Genomic DNA, 25,444 nt, shown 5'->3' with positions numbered 1-25,444 from the left:
TCAGCTATTAGGCTATTTGTCATTTGCCTGTGTGCCAGTGAGCCATTTTATTGTTTGTGTTATTCGGCCTGTTATCATTTTTGTTTGACATAGAGGCAGCTGTAAAAATGTCTGTTAGATCGTTGACTGGTCGTTCATTTTTAATGGATGTGAATCTGCTACCTGTTTACCTCAGATTGTGTTTACTTAAGCTCAATTAAATGCACTTTCATAACTGCATTCAGGTTAAAAACAATTCAGGAGTTTCCTAATCTTGTTAGGTGCTCATATATAGGCTACCTGGGCTGGGTAGGTGTATATGAGTAGCAAACAAAATGAAACTCCTGAGATTTGATCATATGTTCTAACTGATCAAAACATAATTCATGAATGAAACGCTCTGTGGCATATTGCTGACTGTCTTTCCTGGTATTGTTATCCTGCAGAGTTCATTTGGTTGGATGACTGACGTTATTCATTGTCAGGACTTCTCTGTGCATTTAAAGGAGGCTGTGTGTCTGTGTCGCTGAGTTGCAGCATGTGTGAGGCGCTGCAAACGGCTTTTAATGTTTGGTAACGCACGAGTACTCTAACGCGTTACTTTTATTCATAGGTAACGCTGTAACGTAACGGATTACTTTTAATTGATGGTAACGTAGTAACCTAACTAACTACTTTATAAAGTAACTATACCCAACACTGTCACCCAGCCCTAATATCAGATCTACAACAGTAACAGACAGTGAACTCACCCCAGTTCCTCCAGTCTACAGTCTGGACTCTCCAGAAAACCACACAGCTGCTTCACTCCTGAATCCTTCAGGTTGTTGTAACTCAGGTCCAGATGTTTCAGATGGGAGGGGTTGGACTTCAGAGCTGAGACCAGAGAATCACAGCTGATCTCTGACAAACTGCATAATATCAATCTGAATAAAGAATAAAAGATGAAATGATTGATGATCAATCAGATGTGTTGAGGTTTTAAATGTGTCCTCATCAATGTGTGTGTTCACCAGGAATGATTATCAGCAATGGAATCAGCAGCGCATTAGATACCGCCATCTATCCAAAACATTATCACAGAGTTTATAACAAAGTATTAGTTTGTATTATTTACATTTATATTTGATTTATAAACTCACTTCAGACCAACTAGTCGGGGGTCCCGGTACTGTCTGCGGTTGAGCACTAACCGCTTTTAGCCTGTACCAAAGACTTATTGGACCAAAGATGTTTAAATGTTTAAAATAATCTTAAATTAAAAATATATATTAATATCTACGTGGTCCTCTGTTGAGTTCAGTGTTGGAACTAAACGAGAAGTGAGTTATATCAGTAAAGATTCATTTTCCCTAAAGGAAAGATATAGCACACTTGGCCCAAAGCCCAGATTTCCCATTTTCCCGGTGACACTTAAAGGCACCATGCATTTGTGGATCTGTGGATCTGAGCAGCGTGAAAATAGTCTCAAAACTCTGTGTGCGTGCGCAGCCTGATCTGTCCGTATCTGCTGATCCGTATGCGTAGGCTTAGACACTCGTAAGACAGGAAGTCTTTTGAAAACGAAAAGGATGAGCTTTGTGAAGTTGAACCATCTGATTTGTGAATTTGCAAAACAATCACACACGTTCAGATAGCTAGGTACGCATTAGTGAATGTCATGTTTCACGTGTGGATCATGGAACATGCATTTGTGACCATTTTGAGACTAATTTCACTCCATAAATGAAGCTCAACATTATACAGTTATTTAAATGAGTTTGTATTTGTCTTCACTTTGAGGAACAATAAAGTTTTATTTAAAATAAATTAGATTCAGTTGGTGATTAAACATATCAGATCTACAACAGTAACAGACAGTGAACTCACTCCAGTTTCTCCAGTCTACAGTCTGGACTCTCCAGAAAACCACACAGCTGCTTCACTCCTGAATCCTTCAGGTTGTTGATACTCAGGTCCAGATGTTTCAGATGGGAGGGGTTGGACTTCAGAGCTGAGACCAGAGAATCACAGCTGATCTCTGACAAACTGCAGCTGTCCAATCTGAATAAAAAATGAAAGATGAAATGATTGATGATCAATCAGATGTGTTGAGGTCTGAAATGTGTCCTGATCAATGAGCTGTTCTCTAAAATGAGTAGAGTGACTTTGACCTTGTGTTATTGTGGATCTTCATCATGTCAGCCTTCTACAGACATCATCCAAACGTCAGCACAACATTCAGACAACTATTCATGTCAACACAGATCAATAAGATGCTGCTGACCTCATTACAGGATCAATATCTCCTCCTCACACATGTTGGACTACAAACTGTTGATTAGTTCTTTGATTCCAGGACCTTCTTCTTCCTGGATTTGGTGTCTCAGGAGGTTTGTGTCATTCAAATGTTAAAGGACAAGTTGACATGTTCAAGTGTGTCTTCCAACAACAGTCACATGTCATATGGACATTACAGAGTTCTTCAGATTCCTGCTGTCCACACTGACTGTGAAGTGGTCTCTTCCTAACACAACTCCACTGTTCAGCTGACACTAATATGAAGCTTCAGCAGTCTGACTGACACTAATCAAAGTTCCTCTTTGAGTTCCTGTCCCTCCACTGCAGCTCAGCAGGAAACACTGTGGAAACACAAAGATACTGACTGGATGTGCTGAAGAACAAGATGAGTTGAAGATCAACTTTACAATCATTCATCCACACAACAACACTGTGGATGTTGTCCTCCATCTTGTCTCATTGGAGTCAGACTAGAAGGGGACGTCTCCACAGACAGTATGGACAGAAAGAATGATTAGTGACACCAAGAACTCTGTTAATGATAGGGGTGGAACGGTCCACACAAGTCACGGTTCGGTCCAACAGGAACAAAGAAACAAAAACTCACACATGTAGAAAACTAGCTTTATTCATTGATTTTGAACAGACACCAATAGAGTGAAAAAACTAAAAACCACCTCCTGTTGTAAAAGTAAAAACTAGAATAAAACATCCAACTAATGCATTAGGAGGGTTCTCATACCATTCATTCATTTTGTTCATACAGAGGAAAAGAAAAAGCACAATTTCTTGTAGGATAAACTGAGGTAGTCAGGTAGCAACTGGCAACTTTGGTAACTTGATTAGAAGAAACTAACTCAACTAACTTGTTGCACACACGTTTTTTTTCCTCGCACCAGTGACAGACATATCGGGGTGATGCCGTCTTATGTGCGTTAGCATGTTTGATGTGTTTCCAGCGACGTACCGCACCTAGTGATGGCCCTCTGACACCCGAGGCTCCGACACATGCGCCGTAGCTCATGAAGCAATTGTATCGAACCACTGTGCCGAGGCGTGGTTCGGTCACGTGACTAGTGACGTTCGAAGCACTTGAGTGACGTTCGAAGCAGTTCAAGTGCTTCGAATGCTTCAGCGGCAAACGAATCACCTGAGGGGTTCGGTTTGTCATGTGAATCACCTGGTGGGATCGAGTGTGTTTAGGGATATCTCGGATATCCTATCCCTATTTAGTGGTGCTCATGAATGTTTCTTTGCATAGTAGGTTGGTTTGTTGCTGTAGTTGGAGTTAGTTGCGTATTTTGTGGAGATAGATCGTAAGATTCAGAGAGAAATAGATAAATTAGTTACATAGTTAGACAACACTAGATTTATAGATAGACATAGTTACATCGATAGTTCAAAATATCATTATATATAGATAAGATAGAGAGAGATATATACAGATAAGATATAGACATATAGTCAGAAGTGCGTGTATAGTTTTGGTTAGGACAAACAGGGGCGCCGAAAAGGGGGGGTAAAGGAGACGGATTCTAGGGGCCCATGATTGAGGGGGGCCCAGAGAGGCCCCTAATGATGATGAAATTATAATACAGAAAAAAATAATGACACTAAGTTATTAACTAACAAATAATCACAAATGTTTTATTTTCAATGTCCTGGTAACAATAACTTTATTTGTTTTGGCAACATCAACGCCTGCAGGGCCCCCCTTCCCCCCCTCTATTTATGTAAAATGGTTCAGTCCGACTGAATCAGCTGCAGGTAGCGCAAGCCTGCCAGTTACTCTTGCTGGTGGTGAAAGAGCGTTCAGTAAACTAAAAATGATAAAAAAAAATATATATATATTTGAGGTCCACAGTGTCTCAGGAAAGACTTTGCAGTCTTGCCATGCTGTCATTTGAGAGTCAGTTGGCTAGAAAGCTGGACTTCAAAGACCTGATAAGTGATTTTGCACGTGAGAAGGCTTGGCATTGGGCTTTTGGTGTGAAAAGTTGAGCAAGGACCAGTGATTGAAAGGTTGCAAAAGGAAGCTTGACTCAGTCGGCAACGTTATATATTTGCCATTCTTTCATTAAGTTCTACTTAAATGATGAGAAATCATATATGGCCATTTTGTATTTTGATGGTGTTTTTGTTTTTGCTGAGATTTTTTTCTCTCCACTGATTATAATTGCTATTTTTTCATGGAAGAGTTTATTTCCAATTTAAGAATCAGTGTTGCAGCAAATAAATGAATCAAAATGAATTCCATTGTATTCAGAGTGCTCAGTTCTTCCCCTACTGTACATGTCAACTGTCATGTTGTTCTTCTTTCACAAATATTGTAATGATAGTCAAAAATACCATTAAAATGCATAATTGTATGTAAAATAGCATCAAAGAATTTCGCTGCTGTGTTGGGGGGCCCTGTAAAGATTCTTTTCATGGGGCCCAAAATCCCTAGCAGCGCCCCTGAGGACAAATCACGTGTTTTGTGACGTATGAACCATTTCACTGCTTCATTCAGAAACCCTGTCACTGGTTTGGTTGTCTCGGCTCTTCAGGAGAGATGAGATGAGTCTTCGAAGCAAATAATGAGTCAAGAGAGATTTGGTTTGACACTGTTGCATTTAAATCTCTAACACTACTAAACCATGATACCAAGAGCAAAACAAAATAGTTGATGTAAGCACTGAAACATAATCATTAGTGTAAATTAGGAACGGTTCATAGAGTGTAGCAGTGACGTCAAAATCAAAATGCTCCACCGACAACGATGCATCACTTCTGAGGTTCGTGGTACACTGTGAAATCACCGGTCTCTCGTTAGCGAAACAACGGTTCGATTCCCATTGGTTCTTTATTATTTATTTTATTGTTATTTGTAGGCTATATAAGTTTCTTATAATAAACTTTAAACCACATATCCATGTAATGTAGTCGAATAGGAATGTGCATGGCAAATCAAGTCCCATACAAGCATGAACCAGTATGACACGTCTCCATTGCACTACATTTTATTGTCCACTAGATGTCCTAATAGAGCACTGTGTCACTGAAGCTTCGAGTAATGAACCTTTTTTTGAATCACGTGTCGAGGCTTCAACAAAGCCTCGATTGCCCATCACTAACCGCACCTCCGCCAAACATCGTCGGCAGACAGTCTTTGTCCGGTCCACCACTCGCGTGCCATCACCGTTATGTTGCACCGGGAAACCAAAGTGTTCCCACACTGGTGATTTAAATGAAGTTGATCCAGTCCGAGTCTGTGATGAAAGGGCGAGGCTGAAGGTAATGGCCCAATATGGAAGCAGACAGGTGAAAGAAAGATGGAGTCTCCACAGGCAACCCGCCTGAGACGACGTCCGACCGACAACTTGTCCCGGTACCGGCAGTGTTCCAGATAAATCCTCACGGTCCCGTGTAGAAACAGCAAGGCTCAGCCACAGAGTTAGCTGCTTTAGCTACGCAGCGGCTAATGCTCCATTCACTTAGCTAGCGAATGCTAATGACGCGAAGAAGCTAGCGAAACGTGCACAACTCCAAAGAAACTTGGAGCAGAAATGTCTCCAGTTGTCCCCAATCAGGCGTAGCTCAGCTGTCCAGGTCCAGAATGTGGAGCAGACAGTCCTCTAGATACTGAAACTACCACTTTATCTCATTACATTACACATACCTGCCAACTTTTCAAAAAACCTTGGAGTGAGATTTTGTCGTGGGTGACCAACATTATGCCGTGCACGCAGTCACACAAATTGGTGGCTCAGATATAAGATAACAGTAATGAATTTGATGTTGTACCCATGTTGTACCCTGCATTCTGGTGGTTTGTGGGGAGGTCCAAAGCTGTTGATAGTTGCAGCCCACTGAAGATGGACAATATTGGTTACATTCTGTGAAGCAGACATAGCTGAAGGTCCACCCCCAGGAGATTCTGGATTAAGTAGATGTGGTTTCCAGCATTCTAGTGGATTTTTGGGCGGTCTGCTAAAGATGTGCAATACCTGAACTTATTCTGATTCATGTTCGGCATCCTGACTTGTAGGTCTTAGTCTGTAGACTTGAGCTGAACATTCGACCAGGAAACTATCGGTGTGCCTAAATGACAATAAAGCCTTATTCATAGATCAGTGTTTAAGATTTGACCTAGGTAGGTTGATTGATAATTTGATTACACTGGTATTAAACTCATTCTTAACTAAAACCTAACCTATGTTGTGAACAATTGTATTCTTAAGAGCACTTAATGATTTATGTTCAGCCAAAAACGACACAAGATTAGTTAGGGAGGGACATTATTCTTCATTCAAAGTCTCCCACCACATGGTCCATCAGAGACAAATAAAGTGCAACAAATAAAGTGCTTAAACAGTACAACTTTTTCAAGCAATAAAACAGATGAATGCATTAAAAATAGCTAAAATGAGGCATAATCAGTATCAGATGCAGATCAGAAGCTGGGTAAAGTCCTTGTCTATGATCTGTGTGCATGGTTACTGGCCTAGTCTCAGCTCAGATTCTCTTCTTTAACAGACTTCTCAAAGTAGTTTCTGGTTTCTCCTGCTGTCTTGTTGGTCTCTGTATCTCTTCTTCTGTCTACTTCGGGGTGCAGGCATAGATAGTAAAGGGGTGCACTGCAGGTGTAGCGCAGCGCAAAGGTTCAGGTGCGCTCATCAGCGCCATCTACCGTCGTGGAGTTTGAAAAGGAACGGAAGAGTCTCGGACCAAGATCGGATTTTTTTTTTTTGCGTGAGAAATTGGATGTGTGGCGTGAGTGTGTGTGAAAACAGGCAAAACCGTGTGTCACACGGCGAAAGCGTGAGAGTTGGCAGCTCTGCATTACATTACTGCCAGGTGACTCGTCGGCGCTCGTTCCGATCGTCTCTCGTTCTCGTTCATTCTCTAGTTCATTTTTACACTCACTCTCTCTTCCGGTCTGACCCCACCAATCACACACCTTTGACCAATCAGGGACCAGTATTACCCTCTTTCTCCATTGGTACTTCTTCTCTCACCGTGAGCTCTTTCAAAATAAAATGAAAGATTTAATAATGCACTTCTGTGTCTTTAAAAAAACATTTCAAACTTATTTATTACATTTTTAAGCCATTCATCAAACTATTTCAACCTTCATGAAATGTTATTTTAACACTTTTAATAACAGTTTGAACTAAAACATATGTAACCCAGGTCCCATGTAGTTAAATATAAAGCTAGAGTGGTTAATACTATGAGACTGGGCCTGGGCTCCTTGTAGAAAGATACAACTATTTTATATGTCACTTTTATAACGTATGTAACTCTAATAATATAGGTTACTTTAATAAATGACCACAACTCTACTTTAAATGCAATAATCCTCCTCCTCAGGTATTTATTTACTAAATGAAATAAAATGTAAAGGTTTTGATTGTCCAGTAAAAATAAAATGCAATATGTAAATAAAGAGGTTTTCAAAATAAAATTCTCAGGTTCTCTTGGTTTCACACCTTTCCTTTAACTTCAAGACCAAACTATTTGTAAGATACTCTTCAAACTAACTCTGATCTCTTTAGGATCTTCAAGTCACCTTTAAAACAGTGTGCTTTAATTCACAACTCTAAACTCAATATTAACCTGTGGCCCACACACATTCATTTATAAAACACACTCTATTAATGAGATTTGAACCGTTGCAGGCCTGTTGATGAAGCTTGTGTGCGGTGGGGCCTGAAAACTAGAACTCTAACCCTAACCCTTTACACTAGAACAGTTAGATATAGAACAAGATACAAGCAGACGCATCATATTCACCTCTTCAGGTCACACAGAAGTTTATATCAGGACCAACGAGTAGTCAACCTCCACCACTAAACTTAAATGCTCCCCACACCACCATGCCTCCGTCTTAGCTCTCTGGTCCATAGCGTCTGTCTCTCTTGTTGCATGCTCACTACACATCACACTAACCTGCACCATTAGTCCCTCACTTACACAATTCATTGACTCTGATGGGCTCGTGACTTTGATAACCAATGACAACACAGGAATGAAATGATTGACGTATGACAGCTAACAGGTTAGGTTACACACGTAAACCACCACCACATTGCAGTCTAATTCACAGACTGTTCATTTAGGTCTCATCAAGTAAGGCCAAAATGGCTTCCATGCTTTCTCCTAAAAAGTTGGTGCACTCCATCTGCTAAGGTGAATCTGTTCCATCCTAGAAACAAAAACCATTTCATGGAGCCACCTCTTAAAGCAAGGCGCTGATGGAGACTTCCAATGAAGTAAAATCAGTTCTTTGGCTGCTACCGTGCCCGTTTTGAGAACCTGCTCACAGTGGGAAGGGAGGGTTGATATCCTTCCAGAAGAACCAAAGATAGCCAGGTTACAGTCCGGTTGAATATTTATTTTATATTGCCTAGAGAACCAGTTAAATATGTCGCTCCAAAGGTTGTCCAGTGCTGGGCAGTACCAGAACAAATGTGAGAGTGAACCTTCAGCTCTGTTACATCTATGACACATGGAAGACACTGATCCACATATTCTATTAAGTTTAGTTTTGGAATAATGCAGTCTATGTATGACTTTAAACTGAATGAACTGATATCTGGAGTTCATAGAACACTTCTGTACATTGGATTAGTTGTTTTAAAAAAAATGTAATGGCAAATAAACAGGGAGGTTTTGAAAGAGATACAAGAACCTTGGAAGTGCAACCATTTTAATGGCATTAATGCAGCCAATCATTGAGAGAGGGAGCAACTTCCAGTTTCTAATACTGGCTTTAAGTTTATCCACCATGTCCAAAGAATTCAATTCCAGTAAAAGTTTGGGGTTTCTGGAGATCTTAAGGCCAAGATAATTAATATGAGTAGTAGCTCATTTAAATGGCAAAGATTTCAAGAAAGTAGGACACATGTTAGTCAATGGCATGAACTCACACTTGTCCCAGTTAACTGTGTCCCAGACAATCTACTAAATGATTTTCTATAATCCAGGAGGTTGGGAACTGAGACCATTGGGTCTGATAAACAAATCAATAAATCATCAGCATACAGATTAACAAGGCTTTCAGCATCACCAAACTTTACACCATGAATACCTGGGTGACCTCTTATACCTATAGCAAGTGGTTCCAAGGTGATATCAGAAAGAAGAGGAGAAAGAGGGACGCCCTGCCTCACACCCCGCTGTAACTCAAAGGGCTGAGATGTGTCTCAATTAGTGAGAATAGAAGATACTGGTTTAAGGTCAATTATTTTCACCCATTCAATCAAAATTTCTCCAAATCCAAATTACTTCAGTGTCTTCAGCATGTACGGCCATTCCATCTGATCAAATGTCTTCTGGGCGTCAAGAGATAAAACAGCAGCCTGTGTACTTTATCCTACCACTGAGTAGTGTTGTTTTTGGCGGCCTGTTTTAATTTTAGTTTTAGTCTAGTCTTTGTGTCAAGCTGTCATTTTAGTTTTTATTAGTTTTAGTCATATTCATACTCTTTTTAGTCTAGTCAAGTTTCAGTCAACTAAAAGTCTGAGCATTTTTTTAGTCAGTCTTATTTTAGTCAGAATTATCCATGACTATTTTCGTCTAGTTTTAGTCAACGAAAACTGATGACATTTAGTCTACATTTAGTCAAGTGCAAAGGCTAGTCACATACGTTTGGCTCACTCGTTTTCAGCTCCAGGCTAACGTTAAAATGAGACACATTCACCACAGCCTCATGAGTTGGCATGAGCTTTCTAAAATAGAAAGTAACGTTACGTTAATGTCTTGACTTACCTCAATTTCTTTATGTAATGCCTTGAGATGTCTCTTCAAGTTGTTGTGTTCTTCCCTGCGATTTTGTGGCCGCACTTCTCCCTATCTTTCACCACAAGACATTCGGTTTTATTTTCCACTTCTATGTATTTAAAGTTTTTCCAAATGTCTTCTCTTCTTCTTCTACCAAAAACCCCCGGCTGGCCGGCCATCGTTCCCTTTCTCTGTCTCCCGCAGCATCCCCAGGGCCTCGGTGTATCCACGCCGCTGCTGCATCACATCGGGCGTGTAGTCCGGGAAAATAAGCACCTTGTTGCCTTTGTACTCCAGTTGTCGTTCCCTCCGGAGGCCAAGTATGAGCTCCTTCTCCCGATAGAAGTGGACCCTGGTGATGATGGCTTAGCGAGGCTCAGCTCCAGCTGTGGGCGGCGGCCGCAGGGTCCGGTGCGCCCGGTCGATAACCACCGGTGACCCAACGATGTCTTCTCTGAAAAGCTTCGTAATTAATGCCTCGATGAATTCTGTTGGTTTACCCCCTCTTCATGCTCAGGAATGCTGATAATCTTAATATTGTTGTGACGGGACCGGCCTTCAAGGTCATCCATTTTGAACTTGAGCGCGTTGTTCTCGTCCTTCAGGCCAGAGACCGTCTTCTCCAAGCAGGTTATGTGGTTCTCATGATCCAGAACTCACTCTTCCACCGTTTCAACCTTCTCCAGTAGTTCTCTTTGAGAGCTCTGCACCACCTCTAGTGTTTGCTCTAATTTATCAAACCTGCCGTTGATATGTTCAAGGATCTTGACAGAAACTTTCTCCCAGATTAAAGGCAAATGTTCAGTGTCGCTGTCGCCTGAATCATGACCTAGCCGGCTACCGCTAGCACTGTTAGCATCAACGTTAGCAGAAGCTGAGGAAGGTCCAGGCCACTCGACGTTTTTGGGCGACTTCTTCGGCATGTCGTTGCATAAACATAACTGGTTAAGCCCCCAGTGTTCACAGTTTCTCCAGAGGCTGATGAAATTATGTATAAGACTGTCAAAATAATAATTTTACCACTGGCACGGAAGAGCCCCCTGAAAGCACATCTACTCCATGAGCTTCTCACCAGCGCCCCCGGTTTTTAAACCGAGAGCTAGCTAGCGTTAGCTATAAACTATCAAAACGGTGTGTTCCCATAGCATTGCTAACGTTGTAAACTGGAGGGTCAGTATTAGTGTCTTTATTGATGCTTGAACGATACACAAGCCTCCAGTCACTAGGTGGCAGCAGAGCTCAAACTGATCAACAGCTGTGTTGCCAGATCTCGTGAGACAAATAAGCAACCAGGCCTGTGAAAACAAGCCCACGGTTCACAGTTTATTTATGTTTTCTCTCCCTGAGCTTCAGGAACTTTATATTTCTCCCAGTCTTTGATATATTTCTTCCAGTATTTCAACCACTTTGTCCCGGGCATTTGTTCCTCAAAACCTCTCCTAAAGCCCACCATCATCCACGCGTATTTTCAATTAAACGTCCTAACTAGAAACAAACAGATTGTCCTGCTCTGCCTCTGATTGGCTCGTACCAGTGGCGGCTGCTGGTCTTTCAAATAGGGGAAGCCCAGTTTTGTAAAATTGGCCAATTATTACATCATTAAATTTAACAGGGTTACTAATTAATTCTCCTTATATTGTATAGGCCTATGTATATAGTTATTATTAGTTAATTACGGAAGCCCTTAACAGCCATGCATTCATACATTTTATTTCCTCCGTTTTCCCGAGATAACGGGATAATTTTCTCGAGATCTCGTGATAATGAAGCTTTGTTTTCCCGAGATAACGATATAATTAATTCGAGATCTCGAGAAAACAAAACAATATTGTAGTAGGCTATATTAAATCATTGCAGGAAACATCATTCAGTGCAGCAATGTCAGAGGAGCAGGAGCATATTGATAACCGCGTCACATATCTTTTCAATCAAGGCCTGACACAGGCTGAAATAGCATTATGCCTTGCTATTACAGACAATAGACACCTATCACACTGTCATCATCTCCAGATCAAGAATTAATTATATCATTATCTCGGGAAAACAAATGAAGTTATCTCGTTTGTACTGCCCTCGCAGTGCGTATGCTTGTGCACAGCTAGACAGTCAGCTAACGAATGAAAGTCCTTCAATAAACAACAAGGCTGGACTTTTCTCGTCCTTTAATGAAGTCCTCTTTGTTATTTTTTCTCCCGTAAAACTGAAAATTATTACAGATAGAAACACAACTGTTAAACACTGAACAAGCAAAGCAATGTATAAGTACATTTCAATTAGCATCTCTAATCAAGACAAAATGAATGAGTTAGCATCTGCTGAAAGCTAGCAAAGTACGTTTTTCGCCAACATAAGAAATGAAGTCTCCATCAAACATTCCTCACAAAAAATACACAAGCATTTAACAACTGCCTACATATACAGTAACACTTACAGATAATTATTTTCCAAGGCAAAAGCGTCGACAACACTTCAACAATAATGATTAGCGTCTGCTTTGCTCTTCTGAGCTAACTCGACTCAGCGGCGCATGCAGCAGGTAAACACAACACGGCACAACATAGCTGGAAATGAAATGAAAGAGCGCTCACACCAACGCGGTTTCTCTAAACCAAAGAAAGGAGCTCTCACTCTGACGCGGTTTCTCTAAACCAAGAAATATAGACTTTTTAGACTTTTAACCTGCTCAATTATTAACTTATTTAACTTAACATTTTAACATTTTAAGGCAGCACATCGTTATCTCGGGAAAACGGAGGAAATAAAATGTATGAATGCATGGCCGTTTAGGGCTTCCGTACATAATGAAAATATCTGCTTGACAATTTATTATGGATCTGGGAACAAGCCTAAATAAGCAACTACACTTTAGAAACAAGACCCAGAAAAACACGACCTGTGACTACCAATATTTGTAAGAGACTTTACAGGAAAACAAGCCCAAAGTCACTTATAATAAGCTGACTTGGCAACGCTGTCAACAGGCTGCCTGTTCAACCCAGTAGAAGAAGAACACAGGAACACAGGTGTAGAGCTGATGGAGAGTATCAGAGGGTATTTATCTTTAGAACTGTGTTCATGTGCATAGATCACCTTTTTACTAAATATGAAGCGACTGGTCTAATTCTAGGCTCAGTTTGTCAGTCCCCTGTGAATTTCCATGGATTGATAACAGGCACCTTCAGCATCAGCATCAGGTCAACAGGTATCACCAACAGGCAGCTCATTTTATGAGTACATCATTGACTTTCCTTCTCTAGTCCGATGCTCTAGTCATGTCCCATCATGTCACGTCTTTTACGTCTTGTCATCGTGGAGGTTAAAAAAGTAACGAGCCTGTTTTTACAATGTAAGGAGTAGAAAGTACACATATTTGTGTACAAATGTAGTAAAAGTAAAAAGTCATCAGAAAAAGAAATACTCAAGTAAAGTACAGACACCTGAAAAATCTACTTAAGTACAGTAACAAAGTATTTGTACTTCGTTACTTCCCACCTCTGGTGATCACGTTATCACTTCCTGTTCAACCACAGGAACAAGCTGTTACAGCTGATGAATGAATGAATGAACACTTCTACTTTACCAGTTATGGGCTCATTGTATTGATGTAGACACTACATCAAAAACAAAAAACAAAAAGGCACTCTCTCCAGAGGGGCAGCTCAGCTACTAAGGGCAAATGGGCTGTTTCCAGAGCAACAATAGCCCGTACCTGTGCACGTCTGATGACTGAGGAGATACCTGCTGATGTTCAGGAACATGATGCTCCTTCATTTAAACTCTTTGAGCTCCTTTTCTATCTGACAGTCCTGACAAGAGAACTCATCTAAACTGGATCTCCATTCTTCAGAAGCCTGAGAAGAAAATAAATGAAAACTCACATCAGAGTCTCCAGTTTACAGTTTGGACTCTCCAGTCCAGCAGACAGATGCTTCACTCCTGAATCCTCCAGGTTGTTGTCCCTCAGGTTCAGATGTTTCAGATGGGAGGGGTTGGACTTCAGAGCTGAGGCCACGACTTCACAGTGACTCTCTGAGAGTCCACAGCCACCAAGTCTGTCATGAGACAAATAAATAAAATCTGTTATAATGGAAGAAGACATTTCTATGAACATGATGGGTTTGATGAGTGGACAGTTGGACACATCCTGTTGGACATTTTGTCTCCACATCAGTGGCTCATCTTCTCTGACTGTGTTTGACAGGAAACAATCATTCTCATCATCTCTCTCAGACCTTTGTTTAGTTGAATGTGCAGATGAACAGAATAAAACAGAAACCTGTCCTGCTTCACTTAAAACTGTATAAATTAATATAAAACAATAGAAAGCAGAACATTCCTCTTGTAATAGTACAATAAGAAAAGTGCAAACAGAAAGTGTGAGGAAAAGTTGTTGCTTTGTTGTCTTCTGGTATCTTCTTCACAAGCAACAGTACCTCGACCAATGAGATGAGAGGGATTCCTGCTGTCAGCTCATTGGTCACAGAGCAGGAGACGGCTTGGGAATAAGTTTACCGTAACTGTTCATATAAAGCGTCCTGTTATTCATTCATTCCATTGACATTTTACACTATTTTGGATTCTCACGGTAATACGGGACAAAGTGCGTCCTGTTTCAGCTCCATACGGAACGCGTACTTTTGTTTCTAAATACGGGACGATTCCGTTTTTCAAGGGACGGTTGGCAACCCTAATCTGATCCCATCATGAGGACATCTGGATGAGACAAACATCTGGACTGTCTTCACTGTTTAATGGACTCTGGATCTTTTGACTGAGTTCAGCTCAGTGAACAGTTCCAGTTGGAAAGATGATCTCTGCTGTCGACCTGCTGCCGTCAGCTTCAGTCCACAAGTGGAACATTTAGTCTTTAGTCAAACACAAATGAAACCCATCACTTGACAACCTCAGACATGGACATCATTCAGTATGAACATGGTGAAATATTTCCATGTGGAGGACACAGGACTGGCTCAACTTTAGTTGTTCAGCACAAACACAATGAACAAACAAAGTTGAATTCTTTTCACCATCAAGTCATCACAAAGATGTTCTCAGGGTTTTATCTGTCAAACTAAACTCTGACCTTTGTGTGTTTCAGATCTCTTTAACAAGTCAGACTTCTACCGTTCTGCTCTTATATATTCAGACCTCTGAGCATTTCCTGATTCAACTCTTCTCTACAGCAACAAGACAGGAAACAAATAGAAAGAAAGACATAAAAACAAGACCATGTGACTCGACTTCTCTCCTTAAAATGAAACGTTGAACTCAGTCAATAAAATGCTCCATTGATGGGTCAGTCTCTGTGTGGGATGATCAGTAGTTTACGGTGGCTCATGTTAATCTTAACAAGCTTTAGATAGATGTTGATGTGGAGCCACTTCACTGACTTCAGGATTATTCTGTACTCTAGAAACAGCCTTCAATATCCTCTCATCATTGTAACGTGAGGCCTCAGAGGCTGCTTCAGCTAAACTAACTTACTGATGGAGAGAATAATAAGACAGAGAAATAGAAAGAAAAGAGTCAATAACTAGAAGAACAGCTTTAAACAGCTGGAGAACATCTGGGACTAAATACAACTGACTGTGATGTTTGCAGTGAACAAGTGGAACACTGTTTGAAGAAGAATGAGAACGTCTGAAGAACTAAACTACTAATCTCCACTGATTGATTCTGTTAATGATCACATCAGGACTCACTTAGCTTTTCTGCAGTTCCTCACAGCTGGGATCAGTCTCCGTCGTCCCTCCTCTGATGTTCTGTACTGATCCAGGTCCAACTCTTCCAGAACCTCCTCTGACATCTGCAGCATGTAGGCCAGAGCTGAGCAGTGGATCTCAGAGAGTTCCTTCTTTGATCTGTTCTCTGACTTCAGGAACTCTTGGATCTCCTGATGAACTGAGAGGTCGTTCATCTCCATCAGACAGTGGAAGATGTTGATGTTTCTGTCAGGAGAGATTTTATCAGTGTTCATCTTCTTCAGGTTGTTGATGGTTCTCTGGATGATTTCTGGACTGTTCTTTCTATGACCTAGTAGACTCCCTAAGAGTCTCTGGGTGGACAGTGTCTGACCCAGCAGACCTCCTAAGAGTCTCTGGTTGGACTCCAGAGAGAGGCCATGAAGGAAGCGAACTAACAGGTCCAGGTGACCATTTTTACTCTCCAGGGATTTAATCATGACTTTGTTCAGAAATTCATCCAGAGGTGAGTTATTGTAGTTTCTTCCCAGGAAGTCCTCCAGCACCTCTGTCTTCCTGTTGGTGTAACAGTGGATCATGTAGACTGCAGCCAGAAACTCCTGAACGCTCAGATGGACGAAGCAGAACACCTTGTCCTGGTACAGTCCTCTCTCCTCTTTAAAGATCTGTGTGAACACTCCTGAGTACACTGAGGCTGCTCTGATATTGATGCCACACTCTGTCAGGTCTGATTCATAGAAGATCAGGTTTCCTTTCAGCAGCTGATCAAAAGCCAGTTTTCCCAGAGACTCAATCATCTTCCTGCTCTCTGGACTCCAGTGTGGATCTGTCTCAGCTCCTCCATCATACTTGACCTTCTTCACTTTGGTCTGAACCACCAGGAAGTGGATGTACATCTCAGTCAGGGTCTTGGGCAGCTCTCCTCCCTCTCTGGTTTCCAACACATCCTCCAGAACTGTAGCAGTGATCCAGCAGAAGACTGGGATGTGACACATGATGTGGAGGCTTCGTGATGTCTTGATGTGGGAGATGATCCTGCTGGCCTGCTCCTCATCTCTGAATCTCTTCCTGAAGTACTCCTCCTTCTGGGGGTCAGTGAACCCTCTGACCTCTGTCACCATGTCAACACACTCAGGAGGGATCTGATTGGCTGCTGCAGGTCGTGTGGTTATCCAGAGGCGAGCAGAGGGAAGCAGTTTCCCCCTGATGAGGTTTGTCAGCAGCACATCCACTGAGGTGGACTCTGTAACATCAGTCAGGATCTCAGTGTTGTGGAAGTCCAGAGGAAGTCGACACTCATCCAGACCGTCAAAGATGAACACAACCTGGAACTCTTCAAACCTGCAGATTCCTGCTTCTTTGGTTTCAGTAAAGAAGTGATGAACAAGTTCCACCAAGCTGAACTTTCTCTCTTTCAACACATTCAGCTCTCTGAAAGTCAATGGAAATATGAAGAGGATGTCCTGGTTGGCTTTGTCTTCAGCCCAGTCCAGAGTGAACTTCTGTGTTAAGACTGTTTTCCCAATGCCAGCCACTCCCTTTGTCATCACTCTTCTGATTGGTCCATGTCTTCCAGGTGAGGCTTTAAAGAGGTCTTCTTGTCTGATGCTTGTTTCTGGTCTGTGTGGTTTCCTGGATGCTGTTTCAATCTGTCTGACCTCATGTTCATCATTGACCTCTGCAGTCCCTCCCTCTGTGATGTAGAGCTCTGTGTAGATCTCATTCAGAAGGGTTGAGTTTCCTGCTTTAGCAATCCCCTCAAACACACACTGGAACTTCTCCTTCAGAGTAGATTTAAATTTACGTCCCCAAAGTCCTGAATGAAGAAACAAGACATGAGATGAATGAATAAACTCTCCAGTAAATATTCCAACATGTCATTGCTCTAAAGAATGAGTGTGTGAATATATCTTGGTTCATCTCTGGAGACATTAGTAAATGTCCCATTTCTCCAGCAGCTTCAATGTTTAGAGAAATCCTCTTACTGCTCTGCAGACAGTCAGCCAGCTCCTCCTGCTTCATTCTCCTCAGGAAGTTCATTGTGATCTTCACAAATAAATCTCTGCTGCTCCTCCTCTGCTCTTCATCCTCACCCTCCAACACCTCCTCATCCTCCCTCTGAGTCTCTGAGCATTCTGGGTAATCTGGACTCAGAACCTTCCGGATCTTCTTCAGCTGGTTCTTCACAAAAGTGATGATGTTGTCCTCCAGCAGCTGGAACAGAATACCATATGAATGACACAAGCAGACTGAAATCATGGAGACAAACATCAGATCCATGTTGGACACACTGACAATCCACTGGTCTACAAAGTGCAGCATGGAGATGATGGAAAGTAGTTGTTGTACATGTACAGACCAGAAAGATGGAGTCCAGCTGTGTCTGATGCTGCTGGGCAGACTGATCACTGAGAACCTCTGAGCTCTGCTGGTGGACTCTGTGGACCAATCATCAACAATTAGCTCTCATCATGTCTGTCCACACAGAGACAAACACAAGGTAAATGTCCCTGGAGTGATATGTGGATGTGAAGAGTGAATCAGATGAGTCTCTGTAGTGGTAAAGGTTTACTAGTCCTGCTGATCCCACTGACCATCAACAGCTCAGTCTGCAGCTGTTTCATAAAGCTTTGCCTCCCTGATGAATCAGCTGGAGAAGGAACCCAGAGCCAGAGACTGAAGACTGTAAAACGTCCACCAGTCCACAGTGAGTGACTGACAGGCCATTATCAGCCACACAGAAAACAAAGCAGACAGAAACATTAAGAAACCTCAGACTCTCTGACTGATCATGTTAGAGATGATAATCCTAGCGAGGCACATGTTCTTCACCTCAGAGCCATCAGCTGTTTCTTTGTCTCCTCAAACATATTTCACTATTTTAACTTTGGACACTTAGAAACAAAGTGTCTACACAAAATAGCCTGGATGTCCTTCCCCCCAACTCATCCTGAGTTTATCTTCTCTACGACTCAAACAAGGTCTTCAGGTCAGGACTCAGCTGTCCACCTACACCTGAAGGACAAGGGACAACAATGTCCACATGCTCTGAACATCTGAGGAGTCTCTGGACATTAATGGATCATCAGAGAACCACCAGGTTCATCAGAACAGGTTCCTCCAGGTCCAGGTCCAGGTCCAGGTGAGTATCAGGTCATTAACAGACTCTAGTCATGTGACCTTCAGGTGATAAAAACCTAAACTCCCCACCAGTCATTTAGAGCTGAACACTTGGAGGAAACGTCTTCTAGTCCACAGTCAAACAGAATGAAGACTTGTCTCCATGGAAACAGACTGAACAGCTGATTAAAGACTGAAGACACTACTCTGCTTCAAAGATCAGTCTCTTATCTGTCTCCTCCTCTAAGGCCTGACACTTACTGTGTCGGCCATTTTAGAAGATCTTTGTAAAATAAGCAAGAACTAGACAATTCCCCTGTGGGAAATCGCGAGAGTGATGCAGTGGCCGCAGCAGTCTGCGATACCATGCTACATTGCTGTGACAGTACAATGCTACGATGCTATGATGATGCTACTATGCCAAGATGCTACAATGCTATGATGCTAAGATACTAAGATGCTATGATACTAAGATGCTACAAAGCTAAGATACTATGTTGCTATGATGCTAAGATGCTACAATGCAATTATACTAAGATGCTATGATGCTAAGATACTACAATGCTAAGATGCTTTAATGATGCTACAATGCTATGATGCTAAGATGCTACAATGCCAATTTGCTACAATGCTATCATGCTACCATGCTATGATGCACACACACAATATTTTCCTTGTTCACCTGTTTATCTAGTCATGATGAAATGATAACGTCGCCAATCATTTCATTATTGGCCTGTTCATATAGTCATGATATAATCCTGGTGAATTTCATGTTTGAATACAAGAAGCAACGGTCTGGTCAAGACGCACGTTTTGATATATGATGTGTGTGTGTGTGATCAACCATCATGGAGATAATAAAGTTCAAAGTGTTTTAACAGAAGCTGCTGAGCCAATTTGCTACAATGCTATCATGCTACCATGCTATGATAGCATGGTAGCATCATTAAAGCATCTTAGCATCATAGCATGGTAGCATCATTAAAGCATCTTAGCATCATAGCATGGTGGCATCATTAAAGCATCTTAGCATCATAGCATTGTAGCATCATTAAAGCATCTTAGCATCATTAAAGCATCTTAGCATCATAGCATGGTGGCATCATTAAAGCATCTTAGCATCATAGCATGGTAGCATCATTAAAGCATCTTAGCATCATAGCATGGTAGCATCATTAAAGCATCTTAGCATCATAGCATTGTAGCATCATTAAAGCATCTTAGCATCATAGCATGGTGGCATCATTAAAGCATCTTAGCATCATAGCATGGTAGCATCATTAAAGCATCTTAGCATCATTAAAGCATCTTAGCATCATAGCATGGTGGCATCATTAAAGCATCTTAGCATCATAGCATGGTAGCATCATTAAAGCATCTTAGCATCATAGCATGGTAGCATCATTAAAGCATCTTAGCATCATAGCATGGTAGCATCATTAAAGCATCTTAGCATCATAGCATGGTGGCATCATTAAAGCATCTTAGCATCATAGCATGGTAGCATCATTAAAGCATCTTAGCATCATTAAAGCATCTTAGCATCATTAAAGCATCTTAGCATCATAGCATGGTAGCATCATTAAAGCATCTTAGCATCATAGCATGGTGGCATCATTAAAGCATCTTAGCATCATAGCATGGTAGCATCATTAAAGCATCTTAGCATCATTAAAGCATCTTAGCATCATTAAAGCATCTTAGCATCATAGCATGGTGGCATCATTAAAGCATCTTAGCATCATAGCATGGTGGCATCATTAAAGCATCTTAGCATCATAGCATGGTGGCATCATTAAAGCATCTTAGCATCATAGCATGGTAGCATCATTAAAGCATCTTAGCATCATTAAAGCATCTTAGCATCATTAAAGCATCTTAGCATCATAGCATGGTGGCATCATTAAAGCATCTTAGCATCATAGCATGGTAGCATCATTAAAGCATCTTAGCATCATAGCATGGTAGCATCATTAAAGCTCAAGCAAGCTCCTACTACATTCCCCCACATCACGAACAAAACTGGGGAAATCTGCCTTTTCATCCTATGCACCACATGCCTGGAATGATCTACAACATACACTCAACTTGGACTCCTTACCCTCCCTAACTGTTTTTAAAAATATTTTAAAGCTGACTTACACTGAACAGTGTCACTGCTTCTAGTATTTTTATTTAATTCTAATGTATTTTTGGCTCTCCCTAGTCTTTGTTGTCTTTGACTCTGTGTTCTCTGTGTTAGTCTGTTTTTGATGTCTTTGCTCTGTACCCATGTCCTATGTTGTATTTCCTTGTCTTTTATAACTTATACTGTATAATTGCTGCCATCTTGACCAGGACTCCCTGGTAGAAGAGACACTGTGTCTCAATGGGACCCTCCTGGTAAAATAAAGGTTAAAAAAAAAAAAAAAAAAAAAAAAAAAGCATCTTAGCATCATAGCATTGTAGCATCATTAAAGCATCTTAGCATCATAGCATTGTAGCATCATTAAAGCATCTTAGCATCATAGCATTGTAGCATCATTAAAGCATCATAGCATGGTAGCATCATTAAAGCATCTTAGCATCATAGCATTGTAGCATCTTAGCATCACAGCATTGTAGCATCATTAAAGCATCTTAGCATCATAGCATGGTAGCATGATAGCATTGTAGCATCTTAGCATCATAGCATTGTAGCATCATTAAAGCATCTTAGCATTGTAGTATCTTAGCATCATAGCATCTTAGTATAATTGCATTGTAGCATCTTAGCATCGTAGCAACATAGTATCTTAGCTTTGTAGCATCTTAGTATCATAGCATCTTAGTATCTTAGCATCATAGCATTGTAGCATCTTGGCATAGTAGCATCATCATAGCATCGTAGCATCGTACTATCACAGCAATATAGCATGGTATCGCAGACTGCGTGTGTGAACATGTGTAAGCTGGTTGGGGTCTGGTTGTCATGACTACCAGGGTCAACTGCTGCTCCTTCTCCTTCTGCCTGTCACCTCTGCCTGAGTCAGAGGGAAAGTGCAGACTAGGATTTGCCCTCCGAACAAATGCTTGTATCTCAAAAACTACAAGTGCTATCGAGAAAACAAACACATCGTGAGCGACAGCCAAGGGTTTTCTACAATTTAGTGTTGTTGCCACGCGCGTACTGCCAAAATTGTGGCCGTAGTCGTTTTGGAAACAAAGTATGCGACACGAAAATCGTCGAGAAATCCCTCTCGATTTCCACATACACACACATGGGGAAAAATTTGAAAAGCTGTCGCCGCACTCCTCGCTCAGAGGAGCCTCCAGTCCAAACCGTACGTCCCACACAAATCAAACCAACACCATCTTAAAGCCAACAAAAATCCCTAAGTTTTAATGTATTTTTTATCTCTGTACCTCAAAAACTGTGGCCACCACATGAGATTGAACCTTTTTTTTTCAGAATATCACCGAAACTCTGAAGTTAGAGTAGCGCTAGAGGGAGGGATTTTTAATTTTTTTCCCCAAATTTCACCAAACGTAAACTGCGACCCTGACCAAACCGTAAAAGGTATCGAAACGCCGTTTTCAGGAAGAGAAAGCTACACTTCCCGTGCCTCGTACAAACTTCCAAGCAAGTTTCTACTACAAAGCATGGCCGAGTAATCGCTGGACAAAGCCAAGCTGTAAATTTTGGAATGTTGCCGCTTTTTTCGGGCTTCTCCATTCATTTCAATGGGAAATTTATCGCGTTTCTTTCGCGACTAAGTCGCGAAAAAATCTTGTTTGAAAAAACTGTAAAAAAAAAAACTGTCCGATCGAGACGCACGTTTTGATGTATTTTGAGTCTGTGTGCGACGAACGGTATTTGAGTTGAAAAGTTTCGAAAATCGGCTGTGGAAAAAGTTTAATAATAAAAAGAAAAAACGTAGTGAAGAACAATAGTTTGCAATGCTAAGCACTGCATCACTAATTCAGCAAGTTACTCAAACCATGTGACTTGTATAAAGTTAGTGATTGTTCTACTGTATATCTATATGTTGTCTATCTTCTTCTTCCAGTGTGTCTGTGTTGTTTTACATCAACATCTGTTTATCTTCTGAGGAAACATCTACAACATCTAAGCAGCAGAGATGAAACAGACATGAGCAAGTCAACGTTTATTTATCCTCAGCTCCTCAAGTCAGACAGATTTACTGACACTTTACCTCTCTGGACCAGAACCACGTCCTCCTTTAAAAGTAACAATAATGTCCTTGGACCGGTCGCTCTTCAAGGACACACAGCTGGCTGTTGATCCGGATCCAGATCCAGTTGCAGGTCTAGATCTAGGACTACCTCCAGGTTTAGGAGAGTCTGGTCTCTGCTGCTGGATCCTGAAACTAAACCACCACAGATAAATGTGCATGTTGGATAAAAACTGATGAGAATAAATTCAAAGCATAGATGTCAGAAATAAAAGGATGAAACAAACGTGTTGTATAAACTCAGTGACGCAAGAGTGATGAAGCAGCTTTAACCCAAAGAGGAAGAGAGATGAAAGTAGGACCATCAGCTCCTCAAGTCAGACAGATTTACTGACACTTTACCTCTCTGGACCAGAACCACGTCCTCCTTTAAACGTAACAATAATGTCCTTTGACCGGTCGCTCTTCAAGGACACACAGCTGGCTCCAGATCCTGATCCTGATCCAGATTCAGATCCAGGTCTCAGGCTAGGACTTCGTCTAGGTCTAGGTCTAGGTCTAGGTCCAGGTCCAGGTCCAGGTCCCTCCAGTCTGTCCTCTCTCTGGTCCATGCTGCTGAAACACTAATCATTCATGTTGTAAACAGATCAGCTGATCCTCCACTGATTGGCTCTTATTCATCAGCTGCTGTACTTCTACTATCCGTCCACTAGATGGAGCCATGGAGGACACACATGATGCGTTCACTGACACTGAGACTTTCAACAAACTCAGGTCCATCATGATCAACGTATATATTTTATACTATCTTCCAGTTCATAGACTTTCTATATTTTATACAGACATTAAATGTCTTGTATATATTTTTAGACACATTCTTCATATACTAGTAAACCTTCTGTTCATTTATTCCTTTTGTATTCTGTCTTGTAACATGTTGTGGTGTCTTGTCAGCAGATATGTAGCACAGTGGGACCAGGAGAAACACAATCTCACACTAATATGTTTTCATTCATATACTGAGGAGGTGACAAGAAACACCACTTGAGTCTTTAATAGATTTACCTTCTAGATAGAAAACTCTAGATATCAGACATAGATTTACATATGAACACAACATATCTCATTTCCATTCCATGTTTTAAACTCTTCTATATTCTAGATAGAAATGTGTATATCATGTAGAAAGCGTCTCTATGTTGAACTGGAGTAAAAGTACTTAGTTACTTTCAGAGCTTCCCGTTAGAAAAGCTGATCAAACTTCTAGAGACAGATTTCAAATCAAAGACTGTGTCATGGATGGAAATAATCAAATAAGTTGAAATCATATTTAGGAAGCAGGTCTGGCGCTGATCACGCAGAGACTAGAAATGGCGGATCAGTTTCATACTAGTCCTCCTCCAGACTCTGGACTTTCAGCTCTGACTCAGATTAACGTGAATTTATGGAGCTGCAGATTTCTGCTGCTTCTGTTGGAGCTGAGCTGCTGACATCTGATGTTAACCAAGAAAACATTCAAAACTGCTTCATTACCTTCAGACGGAGTTTGACACGGAGAGAAAAATAACTGCGACACGATGCTGGAGAAAGAGAAACTAAACTGAAACCAGGAAACAGCCTGAGAGCATGCACACAAACGTTTCCTGTTTCCTGTTTCGTGTGTGTGTTGATGCGTCTTATTATTTTTAGGATAAACCTGGACGGTGAAGAACCTGTCAAAGCTGCTTTTCCAGTCACTACTGCTCCAAAAGACGGGCTGGTCCTGGATTTGAACCTGGGACCTCTCCCACCAGAAGAGAAACCCTAAACTCCCACCAGTCATTTAGAGTTGAAGACTTGAAGGAATCGTCTTCTAGTCCACATTAGGGGTTGTACCGACTGGTGGACTTTACTGCTGTACCATGACTCTTTAATCATCATGTGAACTAGTCACTGATCACGTGACAATAACAACATGGACGCCTCCTAGAAGACAGGTGAGGAGCCCAGTGGGTCATTGGCTCATCAAGTGTGTGGAAATACTTCACTAAAGATGAAGCCCATACTACCGTGACATGTCAGTCCTGAAATACGACTAAAGTACTACTGCAAAAAAGACATGCTAATGCTAACGCTAGCAGAGGAACGGTCCAAATCCTCTTGACAGCAGTCAGTTAACAACTTGACCAAACGTCCTGTGGTAACAGAGAGAAGGAGGCTGAACATCAACTATTTGATAAAGTTATTAGACCTTTAGCTGCTACACTATCCCATCTAACAACACGCTGTGGAGTACTATTAAATGCTACTGATGGTGCTGAGGTGCTGCCTGTTTTTATACAGGCTATACATATCTGTAGAGCACAGTATTGATAAGCTCATGTGTTTATGTTCAGTTCTGAATCTTTTATCCCAGGACATTAGTCCATCAGTTCATCAACTTCTTTCTGATCTGGGTCG

The 25,444-nt window shown here is 41.3% G+C and overlaps 1 protein-coding gene across 4 annotated transcripts in view; it reads right to left on the bottom strand.

The window, feature by feature from the left end:
• The window catches only part of LOC311509913 (protein NLRC3-like), a 34,188-nt gene extending 9,150 nt beyond the window's left edge, over positions 1-25,038 (bottom strand). For 2 of the 4 annotated variants that reach the window (XM_084575352.1, XM_084575354.1), the window contains exons 1-8: positions 23,408-25,038; positions 23,027-23,200; positions 18,088-18,166; positions 17,714-17,942; positions 15,729-17,544; positions 13,905-14,078; positions 1,849-2,022; positions 732-905 (exon numbers count right to left, since the gene is read on the bottom strand). In XM_084575352.1, the coding sequence (XP_084431478.1) occupies positions 732-905; positions 1,849-2,022; positions 13,905-14,078; positions 15,729-17,544; positions 17,714-17,942; positions 18,088-18,166; positions 23,027-23,200; positions 23,408-23,616 (3,029 nt within the window). In that variant the 5' untranslated portion in view covers positions 23,617-25,038. The remainder of the gene's footprint in view (positions 1-731; positions 906-1,848; positions 2,023-13,904; positions 14,079-15,728; positions 17,545-17,713; positions 17,943-18,087; positions 18,167-23,026; positions 23,201-23,407) is intronic. The other 2 variants (XM_084575353.1, XM_084575355.1) reach the window with 2 other exon arrangements.
• Positions 25,039-25,444: the final 406 nt, after the last annotated feature.

Source organism: Chelon labrosus, assembly GCF_963514085.1.
Source record: "Chelon labrosus genome assembly, contig: SCAFFOLD_31, whole genome shotgun sequence".
In the NCBI taxonomy this organism is placed as follows: Eukaryota; Metazoa; Chordata; class Actinopteri; order Mugiliformes; family Mugilidae; genus Chelon; species Chelon labrosus.
This window is presented reverse-complemented; position numbering and strand designations above follow the sequence as displayed.